General features: G+C 33.9%; 1 protein-coding gene across 1 annotated transcript in view; it reads right to left on the reverse strand.

Moving 5' to 3' along the window:
* Positions 1–852: 852 nt before the first annotated feature.
* The window catches only part of dpr8 (defective proboscis extension response 8), a 486,244-nt gene continuing 471,508 nt past the window's right edge, over positions 853–15,588 (reverse strand). Inside the window, exon 5 of the mRNA XM_074177347.1 lies at positions 853–2,724. Within this exon, the coding sequence (XP_074033448.1) occupies positions 2,615–2,724 (110 nt within the window). The 3' untranslated portion in view covers positions 853–2,614. The remainder of the gene's footprint in view (positions 2,725–15,588) is intronic.

Consider the following 15,588-nt stretch of genomic DNA (forward strand, 5'->3'; position numbering starts at 1 on the left):
AAATAGGATAGAAAAGGTGATTTGATTTAAAAAAAATCTATTGACTGAAATATGTGAATTGTAGTTGTTTATTTCTTTTATTAACACTGATGCACGACGGTGGTCTATTAGTTTCAGCAAAATACATTAAACCTTGCTATGTTTGAAATAAATTTTATCTAGATCTGCCATCTTATGTACCTGTCAAGTATTTGAAAAGGTATAATTCATACTTTATTTTACCACCATATCTTTTTTTGCATTTTGGGATTTCATACCTTTGTCCCATTAGACTACCGTCGACCGCATATGTAATTTCATTTGAATGATGTCGTCTGGCGGCGAACGGAAAGAGTTTGTAGAGGATTGTTATTTTATGAGAATTATTGTTAGCAGATGGCAGTGCAATCTAGGTAGATCCCCGGTTTGATGTTTGGAGAAATATTGCTATGTATCGCTGGTTTGTCAGTTGCGATCTCATCCAAAAATTGAAGACAGAATATAGACTCACCATCGTGGGTACAATATAAAGCAATAAAAGAGAACTGCCGCAAATTTTAACATATACTAAAGATCGTCCAGTAGGCTTCTTCATTTTTGGGTTTGGTGTTCATATGATGCCATCTTCTTATGCGCCCAGAAAGAGAAAGAATGTGCTGATGATATCTTCGTTACACAACAGTGGATCCAATAACTGGTAAACCAGAAGTTATTTTATTTTATAATACTACTAAATATGGATTCGATATTGTGGATGAAATGAGCTCCAGATATAATGTTGCAAGGAATACGAAACGATGACCTTCAGTTGTGTTTTACGGTATTTTGAACATTGCTAGCATAAATGCATTCATAATTACCATAATTACGAATCAGAATCATAGTAAACAGAGAAGAGTATTGATCAATAATTTGGGTTTGGAGTTAATGAAAGACCATATCCAGTCCAGAGCTACTATCTCAGGTTTACATTCCTACATTCGAAATGCAATAGCTAAACATACTGGACTCGACACTGAAGAAAAACCTGACCCTCCACCCAATAGAAGAGGGCACTGCAAATATTGCAAAAAGAAAAAAACTCGTTATTTTTGTAAAGCTTGGCTCTGTATGAGTCACATAATATTGAGTTGTAGAGAATGTGTTCAGCACTGGTCCTGAGTCCGGTACTGTTAATTCACGTCAATGCAGTTTCTGCAGTGGCGCAGTAATTTTTAATTTTTTATTAAAATTTTGTTTTTTGTTTTTTTTTATTTCTCCAATTTACGAATTATTTCATCTCTATATTCGTTACTTCTTTTTATGATAGATTATTCTAACGATAAAGCCAAAAAGCATGGTTTTTGCATTTGTCAGTTTTTTTGTGTTTATTATCAAAAGTAAATATATTGTTTCGTCAAGTTATTGAAAATACCTCAAATCAACTTATGGAAAAGAATTTTTTAAAATAACCAAAGCTTTGAGGTGAGACTTTGTTATATTTGAGTTGGTCCTAATAGACAACCCTCGGGTATAGGTGTTAGTCTGGCTGAGGTCGTCCATCGGAGTGTTAAACGGAAGATATGACGTACCTTGGCTATATTTCGAAAACTGATTGGGTTCGACTGGAAAAAATATTCTGAATTTCCATCATCATGTAATATCATCCGAGAGAAAATCAATGAAAGTCCATAAAGTGAAATTTTGGTAAACAGGTGATCAATTTGCAATGAAATTTTTCTTTCTAAAAGCGATTAAATTGACAGCGATATAACTGACCAATTCCAATTAATATTGTGTCATTATTGAAATTGATTTTTTTATATTAATATATTCAGCTGAAAATATTTCAGTAAATCCTTGATTATTTTGAATTTTGAAAAATCTGACTTCCATTGAAGTACCTAATGAGTATTATTGTAGTTGCCATATACAAGATATTGGTACAAAAGTTTGTTTCATCAACTGAATTCAAGACGAACGAAAATGGAGTGGTATTTTGATCAGAAAATTGAGGAAAATCGGAAACTGTAATGAACTGGAAAAAAAATAGCTTCTGATATTGTTGATGTTACAGTATTAGGCAAGTATCTTGAACCTACCATTATTTTGAAAGTCCATCATTAATTTCCAACTGCTGGCCCCCCTTATTTTGGATACATATTGAAATATTTACACAACGAATACGAAAAAACATATCAGCCAATCGTTGAAAAACATACAATGAATTTTATTGTCAAATCCACCATATGTCCATCAACTATAAGTAGATATTTGTGAAGTTGATGATCCCGTAATATATGTCTAGAACGATATCTTACAATTATCGACCAAAAGTTGCACTATATATTGAGTTTTAGTCCAATTTTTTACCAAATTGCAGATGAACAGGATGAAATCGGGAATTAAATAAGAAAAACTATCGTGTGGTATTTTTACAGTATTACCAGTGTGGAAAGTGAATTGAGTGAACCCAAATGATTTTATTGTGAATCATGAGTATAAAAAGGGATCATCAACACCATAAATAGAATGTAACACCAATGTTTTTTCTTCAATGACGATATATAAAAATTTCTGGACCAATATAAAACTATGTAACAAAACTTGTTAAATCACATTATGTTTTTTCCTAGATAAGTTTTCGGAGAATCTGCTACGTAGGAGGACGAAGGATCAGCAAAATCACAAGGCTCAGCAAAAGCGTGAAATGTGAGAATCTTGTCAAAGATCCATGTCCGTGATGCATAGCAGCTGGATGCTCGCCTGAAACAAAACAAAAATTATTAATTTGCTTGTGAAACATTTTGCGAATTTGAATAGGGTCTTCCAACAAGGATTTTCGAAGTTTGACAAATGACGTGATGAGGATAGATTTGTATTCCAACGTTTGCGTGCTTTGATTAAAAGCCAAATGAAAACCGCACGTAATAACTATCTTGCTAACATACAAACAATGTTGTTTAGAGATCCTAGCAGATTCTGGTCATATGTTCACTCTTAGAATAACAGCACAAGAATACCAGGATCAGTAACCTACTTAGGAAACAAACTGTAATTTTTTCAGTGAGGTGTTTCCATTGTACCAACAAAGTTGGTACAATAAATAATAATGATCATATTGATTTTTACCCCATTCAAGAAAAAGAGGTTATATCTGCAACTAAAAAACTAAAGGACAGACTGATATCAGGCCCAGATATGATCCCATCATTTTTGTTAAAGGATTGTGCAGGGGCATTAGCAGAACCTTCAACGATAATTTTTAATTCATATCTGATATCTGGAACATTCCCAGATATTTGGAAATTAGCTGAATTATGTCCTATATACAAAAGTGATGAAAAATTATATATAGAGAATTACAGGCCTATATCAATTTTATGCATGTTTTCTAAAATTTTTGATATTATTTCATATAATCGCATATATGCTTCTGTTCAACGGCAACTATCTCAACATCAACATGTATTTGTTACTAAGCGTTTTACTATTACAAATCTAGTCTTTATTACTCAATTTATTTCCGAAGCATTAGATAACAATGGCCAAGTTGATGTTATATACACGGATTTCTCTAAAGCATTTGATCAAATCGATCATGGTATCTTGCTGAATAAACTGATGAGTTTCGGTTTTTCGAATACTGCCTGTCAGCTGATGCAATCCTATCTGAAATGTAGAAAATAATTCGTGTCCTTGAAATTATAACAAAGGTTATAAATCTAGAACATATATAGCTTCATCTGGTGTGCCTCAGGGCTCCAACCTAGGTCCTCTTTCATTTTTATTGTTTATCAATGACTTATGTGAAAGTTCAGCTTGTGAGCGGTTATGCTTCGCGGATGACTTGAAATTATTTTCTATAATTAAGGAAGGGAAGATTGTGTAAATCTTCAATCTCAATTAGAATTTCTTGTTGCTTGGTGTAGCAATAATAAATTGAAACTCAATGTTGAGAAATGTAAAGTAGTGAGTTATAGTCGAAAAAAGAAATTTATACATTCCCGTATGTAATACAGGATTCAGATCTGCTGAGATGTAATGAGATCAAAGACCTAGGGGTAATATTCGATCGTAAATTAACATTTGGTAGACATATTTCACAAAAAGTTTCAGAATCTTTCAGAGCTTATGGTTTCATTGTTAGAAATTGCAGAAACTTTCATAATATCAAAGCCATGAAACTGTTGTATTTCTCCTACGTATGTTTGAAGATAGAATATGCAAGTATCGTCTGGAGTCCATTCTATGGGATTCATAACATAGCCATTGAAAGAGTTCAAAAAAAGTTCAGTAAATTTCTAATTTTTTGAATAGATGGTTCTTACCCTGAGAGAGGTATCAGTAATGATGTCATATATGAACTTTTGGAACTCTTTAGTTTAGAGCATCGCAGAAAATGTGCGTCGCTCATATTTTTATCCAAGTTAGGGAATGAGAGAGTTGACTGTCCAGAGCAAGAACTAACATTATGCTCAATTCCCCAATATATGTTATGTGCACAAATTTCAATAGCATTTGTGCCCATGGTGATTTATTCTTCACTAACCTTCAGAACATTATTAGAATTGCTAACGTGTACTTGAAGTAGGTACTTAGAATTAGTTTTTTTGTTGATTTCATTTTCCGTTTATGTTTAAGTATTGTGAATAAAATTTTATATTGTCCTGTAAATGGGTAACTGTTGGACAATGAAGCTATTATTATTATTATTATCATTATTATGATTATTATTATAATTGATAACAGGCATATTATTGAAGCTACATCTGTCACATTAGTTGTCATTCTATTTTGCCATATCACCATGGACGGATACCTACAGCTTCCAACAACACGTACAGATAATTTAATTGTTTTATCAAAATGAGTGTTCTGTTCAGGCAACGTGCGCTTCGCTAATTTTACGTGCACCAAATCGTTCCACTGAGAGGACTATTCGCAACGTGGTGGATGAATTTCCCTCCATTGGTTCACTCAAACATCGACGAAACACAAGTTTTGCTGTAAACATCGCCGCTGTCTGTGAGAGTGAGCAGGAGAAAACGAGACAGTTACTTTCGTGTTGCTCACAACACGTAGACTACAACTTGGCGAATTTTGCTTCATGACTTGGGCCTTCCACCGCACAAAATTCAACTGACCCAGGAACTGCAGGTAAACGACCATATACAACGACGTGTGTATGCTGAATAGGCTCCGGCGCAGTTGGCAACTGCCACTTATTTTCAACGAAAAATCATCTTCAGCGATGAGGCCCATTTCTAGATGAATGGGTACGTGAACAAACTTAATTGTCGAATTTGGGTGGATACCAATCTACATGAGGTCTTATTGCGATCAATGTATCCCAAGAAAGTCACTGTTTAGTCTGGATTTTCAGCTGGCGGCGTCATTGGTCCATATTTCTTTGACGTTGGCCAGGGCATCAATGTCAACAGCGAGCCCTATAGATCAATGATCACCAACTTATTTTGACCTGAATTGAATAATTCAGACACCAACGACATGTGGTTTCAACAGGATGGCGCTACGTGGTACCCAGCTCATGCCTCATTGGATATTCTGCACTGGAGATTTGAGGGCATGGTCATCTCACGTTGAGGTGATGTGAACTGGCCACCGAGATCATGCGATTTGATCCCATTAGACTTTTTCTTGGCCATCGGTCAAATTCATTCTGATTCATGCGCCAGAGTCATGGAAAACCGGACCTTTCGGATGCCCTCCACCCAGAGAAATTGTGGCGGATATTTGAACGATATTATATTCCACACATAGCATCAATAGGTCTTTCAGACGAATAACAAATTCCAATGATATCTCAAACATACTTCATTTTATTCATATTTAAAAATAGGGAGCGGTTAATGAAAGGCCCCATAGTTCCTGTTGAGAGGAGAGCAAGTATTTAAATTTTGAAAGTTATGAGTTTTAGAGTTCCCGGTTGACTGAATCCCGGTTGATAGGATTCCAGTTGTATTCAGTAAATTGGAAACTCAACAATGGTAACAATTTTTTGAAATGATAAATCTATTCATGACAGGAGTGTATAAGAACGTGAGTATCAGTAGCAGTGAATCTAGATAAAATGAAGGAAGAAATGACACTCGATAGAGAAAACTTCTGAAATATTCCAACCTCATTTCATCACGCGTGTCGTATTGGTGCATCAGGCTGCAAATTCATTTTCTGGTGCAATAGTTTTAATTTTGCGGCAACTCCTAAAATTTCAATTTAAATCAGAATGGCTCGTAGTAGACCTTTGAAAACAATATGCAGTGGATTGTCTTATTATATCTCAAAAATAGTAGGCAGCGTTTTCTACGAAAACTGGAAAAGTTACATCAATGCCCGGACTCATAACATGCATTTCTTTAATTACCCCCCCTTTTATTTGAAAAAAATTCAAATTTGGGATAATGAAATTAATGCATGAATATCATGCACGAATTTTGAAGTGAAATTGACAGATGAAACTTTTAAGATGACGATTGGGCACCATCTGGGAAAAAAATAAATAAAAAAAGGCTCCTGACAAATGCTTCACAACTCTAGAATATAGTGTCAATATCTTCAACTACTACAAAATGGTGAAACTTTTAATAGTTGCCTGAATACATTGGCATTTAACTACATAATATGAGGTAATAAGCTTGAGGTCAGTACAGAAGATGCTCGAAATGGTTGCCTTGAACTTCTCAACATATGAACAGCCCATCCGATATTTCACGCCGAACATTTTCGAACACAGTAACGTCAAAATTGAAGCAGGTTCAGTGTCGTACAACTTTTGCCCCAAATAGCCCCATAAAAAAAGTCCAAACGTGTCAAATCTGGCAAGCGGGCTGGCCATTCTGTAAGATCTCGACGGCCAATCCAACGACGGGGAAAAGTAGTATCCAAATGGTTTCTTACTTGTCTGAAGTAATGTGATGGTGCTCCATCTTGTTGAAATACAACATCCATATCGAATTCATGATTTCAGTGATGAGAGGGTCAACAGTAGTTTCCAGAATATTCAAATGCAGTTCCCCTGTTGAATTTTGATCAATAAATAGAGGTGGTACTTTTCGACTAGTAAAACCGAAAACTAAGTGAGAATATTCCAACAAAGATATTCATTGTCGTACTGACAGTTTTTGTCATTTTTATGAACAAAAACTAACTTAACAAACCTTATTGGGTTGTTGAAATTGCCATAAGGCAGATAAAAAGGAATATTTCTAGAAATATTGATATTAATGTGTTTGTCTTCAGGAAGTTATTAAATGTTTCGTCATTTTGTAGTAGGTGAAGATATTGACTTCATATTTTAGTGTTGTGAAGTATTTGTCAGGAACTTCAAAATGATGTGTCACAAGACCTCCCTTTCTATTTAATTTTTTTCAATATGTCAATCTCACTTCAAATTAAAGTATTCATGCATTAATTTCATCACCCCAAATTTCAATTATTTTTTGAGTTGACCCGTTCAAAAAATAGAAGGGGGGGGGGTGACATTAAAAAAATTCACTGTATATTTCAACCAATTCACAGAAAATACTATCAAGTCATACACAAACCTTCTCCTGGGGTCACTCCATCCATTGGAGTAAACAGTATAAAAATCCGTTCAATAGTTTTCGAGTTATCGTGTTCAAACCGACAAACAGACAGACAGATACGGCGGAGATACAGAAATTCATAATGAGTATTGAATTAGTTCTGCTATGTTTGTCTTTCTTGTCTGTGTATTACATGGAATCTACGTACATAAACCTTTTCCCTAAACATTTATGTGTGCGTTCCAGAAGTTAGAAAATTAATTCAAATACTCCTGGAACGGGAAAATGTTAAAATGTTTAAGTTTGCAATTCTCTCTAAGAAATTTCATAACTTTTCCAATTCAGCAAACTTTGGTCTTTTGAAGTTTGAAGCTGTCGCTTTAGCAAAGTAGAAGTGTTCTTTCGAAAATGATCTACAATGGAAACATAAATTATCTTTGTAAATAGTGCTAATTGGTTTTTGTATATTCGGTGAACTTTTCTGAACTTCAACAAGATGTTATACTTCGTTATTCCATTTTAACTTAATAATTGATTTTATGAAAAAATGACTATTGTTGAGAAATACTACGACGGATTGGATGATTACTTATACACTGCGTGTCACATCCATTAGAAGAAGTGACATTTTCGAAAAGTGTTTCGTATGAACATTTGAAATATCAGTGTATTGGGCTTCTTAAAAATATTCTCAAATATGGAAGATATCCAGTATGAAGGTGGCGAATTGAAGTAATTTTTTTCAAAATGAAATGATGTGTACCTAACCACAAAAATAAATTACCTGTTTTGGGGACCAGCTGACAGTGATAGTGTTGTCATATCAGTGAAAGTCAGAGTTGACAATAAGCAGTGATTCCATCATGAATAATTTTACTAACGTTGAAATGGCTGACACGCACTACATTTATAGATTAGCAAATGGAAATGCGGAAGAAACACGGATAATTCACCAGGATAGATATCCTAAAAAGTAATTCCATGAGCTAAAACATTAGGAACGCTATAGTCAACAACTTAATGACCTTATTGATGCCGAAAACGAAAAAAAATGACAGTCGCGTTTTCAAAATATTCCATATAATTATATTTTTTAAATGGAACCCCCTATGGAACCCAAAATGTTGTTACGCATTTCAATGCGTAACAACATTTTGAATGATAAAACTTGTATCATCTTTCTGTCTAAAGTTGAAAACGAGCAACTTATTTGGAAATATTCATTTCTTTCACTAGTACAAACATTTATTAATTTTGACGAATGAAAAGCTATAAAATATTGAGTGGATATTCAAAAAAACTGACTTGCTTTCAACACAATTCGGCCACCAATTTTATTCATTATAGTTTCAACATAATTTTTCATAAATACCCAAAAATAAATCTAGAGGTGTATTATCTGGTGAATGAAAAGGCCACTTAACAGGACCATTTGTGCTGTTGCTCCATCCTGCTAAAAATAGATCATCTAACGAGCCTCCAGATCAAGATCATCGAAAAACTCTTCCAACACTCTTGGTAATAAATTAATGTAACAAGTTCCGTTCGAAAAACCATGGTGGAAAAATGACCAATAATTCGGCCTCTAAATAAACCACACCAAACATTTATACTGAATCATCCTTGCGGAGTATGGGGATAGACTTGAAATGGATGTCTACTCCAATAATGAAAATTTTTTCTATTATACATCCCCCGATTTGAAAAATGGGCCTCATCGCTGTATATAATAATTTATTCAGAAGTTTGAATCTTGTCTGCATTTATTCATAAACCAGCGTCACCAGGTTCTAGTATTTGCTTACAAGGAGAAATCTTATGACAGTGGAACAGCTATTTCTCTAGATGAATCTCTGATGGATTTGGATTTACCGCAATGTAGGTTAAAACATCAATTTCTGTATCTTCAGGTATCACAATACGTTTTCAAGTTCTCCTCTTCTCAAAAACGTTTTCAGTGTTCCTGAATCGACGATGAAGCACAGCAAAAAAACGCCGATTCGGAAATTAACGATCGGGAAACGAATCGATATAATGCTAGAGTGCTCTTGAGCTAGTTTTCTGTCAAATCAAGTAGGATTCTAACATTTCACATTTTTCTTGATGGAAAACAGCATTTCTAAACTAATTCAAACAGTAGTTGGCAGTTACAATAATTCATGACATTGTCATGATATACTTGAGAAAATTTGACAACTGGTATTCCAACAAAGTTTCAAGGCAACTTGATTACTCATAATAATTATGTTTTATACCGGGTGTTCCACATTTTATGTGACAGGCAATATCTGGTTTGTTGAAGAAGATACACAAAAATGTTTCATACAAAAGTTTTAGGAGTTCATGAGAGCTATATTTTGATACAATTTTTAAATATACAGGGTGTTTGGTGTAGGTGCTACAGACCAAAATTCCATTTTTTAAAATAGAACGCCCTGTATATCATTACATATTCAGATGCTACGTTAAATTCTGATATCATTTCATGTTTGGTTTTTGAAATTCGGTTACGGCGTTGTTGAGTTATTGCTTAAAATGTAAAGTCTTGAGAACGACTATTATTTTTAAAAATATCTCATACAATTATTCTCTCTGCATCAGATCACATGAAAATTAGTCAAAATTTTGGGTGTTCGAAGTAATGGTTTCAATTTTGAGTTGTGGAATTCAGTCAGGAATCATTTTGAATATGAAACAATTGCGAAATTGAAAGAGGTGTATTCGAAAACAAATCTTCAATTAATAACAATGTAAATAATATAACTTGATAAATAATTTCATAAGAATGGTAGGTACCTAGAAATAAGTCATAAAAATTGTTCAAAGTGATGCCCATTAGATATTATACAGGCTTCGAAACGTCGAATCACTTCTCTCGTACAAGTCGCTCTTATAATATCAGGCGTAATATCACTGCACGCTAGTCGAATTTTCATTTTCAGATCATCCACATTCAAAGGGGGAGTAGTGAAAACAATATCTTTTAAATTACCCCATAGGAAAAAATCAAGCGGTGATAAATCTGGGGAACGAGCCGGCCACCGAATTGGCCCTTATTACCAATCCATCTATTTGGGTACGTTCTATCCAGATATTCAGTAACAACCTGTGAATTGTGAGGAGGAGCACCATCTTGTTGTCACCAAATTCCTTGTCGTTCTGCTATGGGAATATCTTCCATCAACTGGATCAAATCATTTTCTAGAAAATGTAAATATCGCAATCCATTGAGATTTTCATTGAAAAAGTAAGGTCCTAGGATGCGGCCATTGAACAATCCACACCATACATTAATACCCCAAGTAGTTTGAAAACTACTTTCGCGGACCCAGTGGGGATTTTCTTGAGACCAATAGTGACTGTTATGTCGATTCACAACTCCATTATTGTGGAATCGCGATTCATCACTCCACAAAATTTGACTGAATATGTTAGGACTTTCATGTAATATTACCTGAATACAAGCAATGAATTCAAGTCGTCGTTCAAAGTCCGTGGGTTTCAAACCTTGTACCAACTGAATTTTGAATGGGTGGTATTTATTTTCTTTCAGAATTCTCTGTACATTAGATTTACTCACACCGACTTCTTCTGCAAGAGTACGGATAGAAACATGTGGATGAATAATAATATAAGCCAACACAATGATCTCTAAATCTTCAGTTCTAACAGATCTCGTATGATGACGATGCTTTATAGTAGAAGGAAATGACCCAGTTCGCAATTTTTCTACAACTCTCGAAAAAGTCATTCGTGACGGAATGGGTCTGTCTGGAAAACGTTCTTGGTATAGACGTTGTGCTTGACGGCAGTTTTTCTGACATTCCCCAAAAATTAATAACATATCAATGCAATCACTTGGACTAAACGCGAAAGGCATACTGGAGTTTTCGCACAAAGAACACAGTTACTGTTTTGCAAAGAATCACTGAATCGAACTGACAAGTAGATACAATTCAACAACATTTGTTACTATGGCATCAACAAGCATAAGCTACTTGATGAAATTGTGCAATATAAAGCAATTCACCCTCAAGTTATTCACGTTCTCAAGAATTTCAATATTATATTCAACACTGATATCGATATCGTATCGTAGAGGTGAGAATAATGGTTTGTATTCAGTAGTAGTCTAGTTCAATTTAATAAAAGATATAGACTGGATTCGTGTACGAGTAAATAAGTTTTTTTAAAACTTTATATTTAAGGAAAAGTGCAATAACTCAACAACGCCGTAACCGAATTTCAAAAACCAAACATGAAATGATATCAGAATTTAACGTAGCATCTGAATATGTAATGATATACAGGGCATTCTATTTTGAAAAATGGAATTTTGGTCTGTAGCACCTACACCAAACACCCTGTTTATTTAAAAATTATATCAAAATATAGCTTCCATGAACTCCTAAAACTTTTGTATGAAACATTTTTGTGTATCTCCTTCAACAAACCAGATATTGCCTGTCACATAAAATGTGGGACACCCGGTATAATCAAACATATTTTTTCCAACCGCATCAACATTACGCTCCAATATTTTTTTTTCTGTACAAAAACATTTTATAGCGATTGATCAGATTTGATAAGGGTTGAATGGTGACAGGGTTTTATATATAACTGTTGGCAATGATGATTCGCGTCATACCTCTCATTTTCATTATACAAAATGATGCCGGGATATTTAGTCTATCGTGAGTTCAATTACCTGGTGATTACCCAGAATAAATTTCGTTATGAAATTACCAGAAAGAACCTCTAATTACGAGTATCTTGGTAATTACCAGGTCATTGACAACAATGATTCGACCTTGATTTTCATGCAAGTGAAGTAGAATGGTAACAAACCGTTTCATGTAAATTCTAACGTGAGCTCAATGAGACACACAATGTATACAGGGTGCACGTGAAGTGAGCCTCAGTTCACCATTTACTAAATAGAATATGTCTCTCAAAATTTTCGTAACAATCAATTTCTGATGTGGCTTCTTTTAGGATTTATCTTCGTGTAAGCATGAGTTAGGATTCTAACGGAACTGAATGTGAATTATTTCAGCGTGATGCTGGTGCTACATGAACGACGAACATCTACCAGATTTCCACTAGTTCGGACTTCCATTGTCTAGTATATAAAATTATTTGAAATTCCTGAAACAACTTAGAAAGGAGAATGAAAAATAAATAGCTGTAAATAACAATTATATTAAGCAAAAAAAACCTGGAATGAAATAATAGTGAAATAAAATACAAGTAAAAATAAAACAATTGAATAAAAATTGAAAATGAAGAAATACAAAATGAAAATGAAGATAAAAATAAAAAAATTAAGAGATTTCAAGCCAAGTTAGTTCACGACGTTTTGATTGTTAGTATCCACAATCGTCTTCGGGTGATGATTGGACTGATTCCTCCTAGAGAAGACTATTTATGGGTCGTTCAAGTACCTTCACTTATCCCCGCTTTCAATTTTTTCCGCTCCACTGGTTCAGTGGGAGATGACCGTTTGGCGGGAGCTGGCCATTTTTCGCTTGATGATGGGTAGCAGCCTCACGAAAACCAGGCCACCAAACGCGGACTGCGATTCTAAGAATTGCATTTACCGGATACCTTGTGAGTGCGGAAAATCCTGATAGCCAATATTTCTGCAGATAGTTTCATGAATTTCCTCTAGCATAGGAACTCGTTTCTCTTTGATATGGAAATTTAATTTTCCATCTGCTAAAAATTGCAAAATAAGCATAATCAATCACAAGTTCAGTTACATCTCTTTCCATTTGGTTTTGGAAATGGTTTTTCTCATCATTTTCTACTTTGGTGAACATTCGAGTTTTCGTACAGTTTGCAGGCAAATCCTTTTGGCCTCAGCCACTCGTTGTTGAACCTTCAAAGTTGAAATGTTATTTTGGTTATAATTTTACTTATTATTACTGCTACTCCTTATCTTCGCAAGAGAAATTCTCATTCCATCTGCTGTTGCTTTCATTGCACAAATATTGACACGTTGCTCAAAATGTATCTGCTTTGTCCACTAAGAACCATGTTTTTCAGTTTAGCTGTTCGGAAGCATCTTCAAAGACAACTAATAACTCGCAATTTACCACACAACATATTTTTTGTCGCTTACTATACTAACAGGTTATTTACTACACGAATTTCTCTATGTTAATGAGGTCTCGCCTCACTTTTCCGGCTGATCTACTGTGCATTCAATATTCACAGGCACATGTAAATTTTCAAAAATGTAACTTGAATACTTGTATGTCGAATATCCATCTTGATTGATGACTTGTTTATTTTGTGGTAATTCGTGATCACTTTGATGAAATGAATGAAAACACTTTTGTCTAATTTTCACTAGTTGATTTTATCTATACGACCGGTTTTGGGTTTGACCCCATTATCAAGTATAAAACTGAGATGAGAAGTAGAAATCCAACAAAACAAGGAGCTCAACTTCTTAGATTTGAATATTTCATGAGTCAATGATGGTTTTCAATTCAATATCCACCGGAAAAAATGTACAATTTCTTTTGATTTTTTCAGTCCACTCTCACATAAGTTTTCCGCGTTTAGGTCGATGATACACAAAGCTTTCACAATCCCTTTACCTGTAAAGAATTTTCAAGATGAACTAAAAATAATTAAGCAAATTGCACTAAACAATCAGGTACCAATTTCTCTAATAGAAAAAAAAAATAACAGGTCAAACTCACAAAACACTAATGAGTAAATTATACTTAAACTGCCAAGAACACAATATAGTCAAGTATAGTAGCATCAACTGGGCAGGTAAACTTTCAGAAAATATTCAAAATTATTCCTCTAAGTACAAAATATCAACATCTTTCATAAGTAATAATAATTCAGGTAGAACTCTGTCTAATGCAAAACCCAATGGGGATAGAATGAAAAATCAGGTATATATAGAATAGAGTGTGGTGAATGCTCTGCAGTATATACAGGCCGAACCGGCAGAAATTTTGACACAAGACTGCGTGAACACGTCTGTTTGGATGAAAAATCTACAATGTACAAACATCTTCGAGAATAAAAACACAAGATGAATAAAGACAACCTCAAAATCCTACACATATGGAATAAAGGGAAGAAGATGTATTTGTTGGAAGCTATGGAAATTATCAAATCAATTAAAAACCAGAAATACAGAGCTATTCAAATTCGCTCCTGTACATAGGGATCTCGTAAACGATAAGAGATAGAGTATCGGTTGAAGTGTGGCAGAGTTGTGTATTTTAGAGACCTATTCAATGATGTGAAGAAATCGAATATAGCTCTTTTGGTTCTGGAGATATACAGGAAAAACAAAAAAATCCCAAATCATTTTTTTGCCTATATCTTCTTTATAATAAAAACACAATAGAAATTTTCACGTCTCCCTATGTACCGTAGAGTTTTTCGAGAATTTTTTTCATTTTTAGGTACATATTCATATTTTTTCCATTGTTCTGAGCGTTTTCTACAATGAACTTCGAATAATAAAACCTTTCATGATTATCTGAAACATATCTACGACAAAAATATATTATATGTGTTTTGATGAACAGAAAAAAAATTGTAGTAATAATAATTATAATAAAAATTGATTTGAAGTAAGTAATTTATATACACAAAAAATTAATTGTGCTATAAATGTTCGAATTGGAGTCCTTTCATTTCGAGACAAATAATGGGACAATAAGATGGTCTGCAAGATCACAAGATCTAACTATTTTGGACTATTTTCTATGGGTGACAGAGATAGAAAGATAGAAAATAGAGAGATAGAAAATGTGGAAGACTTGAGGTTGAGGATTTTGAATGATTTCGCAACAATGCAGCAAATAAGTGTATCGAGGGCAATTAATAATATGAAAAACCGAGTTTGAAAATGTTTATTGCGCCAATAATTTTTTTAGGTACCTATATAAATTACTTCATTTCAATTTTCATTACAATTATAGTATTCGTTCCGGATGTTATTATTGCTATCTTTTCTTTTTCTGCCTATTAAAACACATATAATATATTTTTGATGTGGATATGTTTCAAATAATCATAAAAGGTTTTTTTATCCGAAGTT

This window comes from Leptinotarsa decemlineata, unplaced genomic scaffold (assembly GCF_025532065.1).
Source record: "Leptinotarsa decemlineata unplaced genomic scaffold, Ldec_3_MD MMD2_tig00002974_RagTag_RagTag, whole genome shotgun sequence".
NCBI lineage: Eukaryota > Metazoa > Arthropoda > Insecta > Coleoptera > Chrysomelidae > Leptinotarsa > Leptinotarsa decemlineata.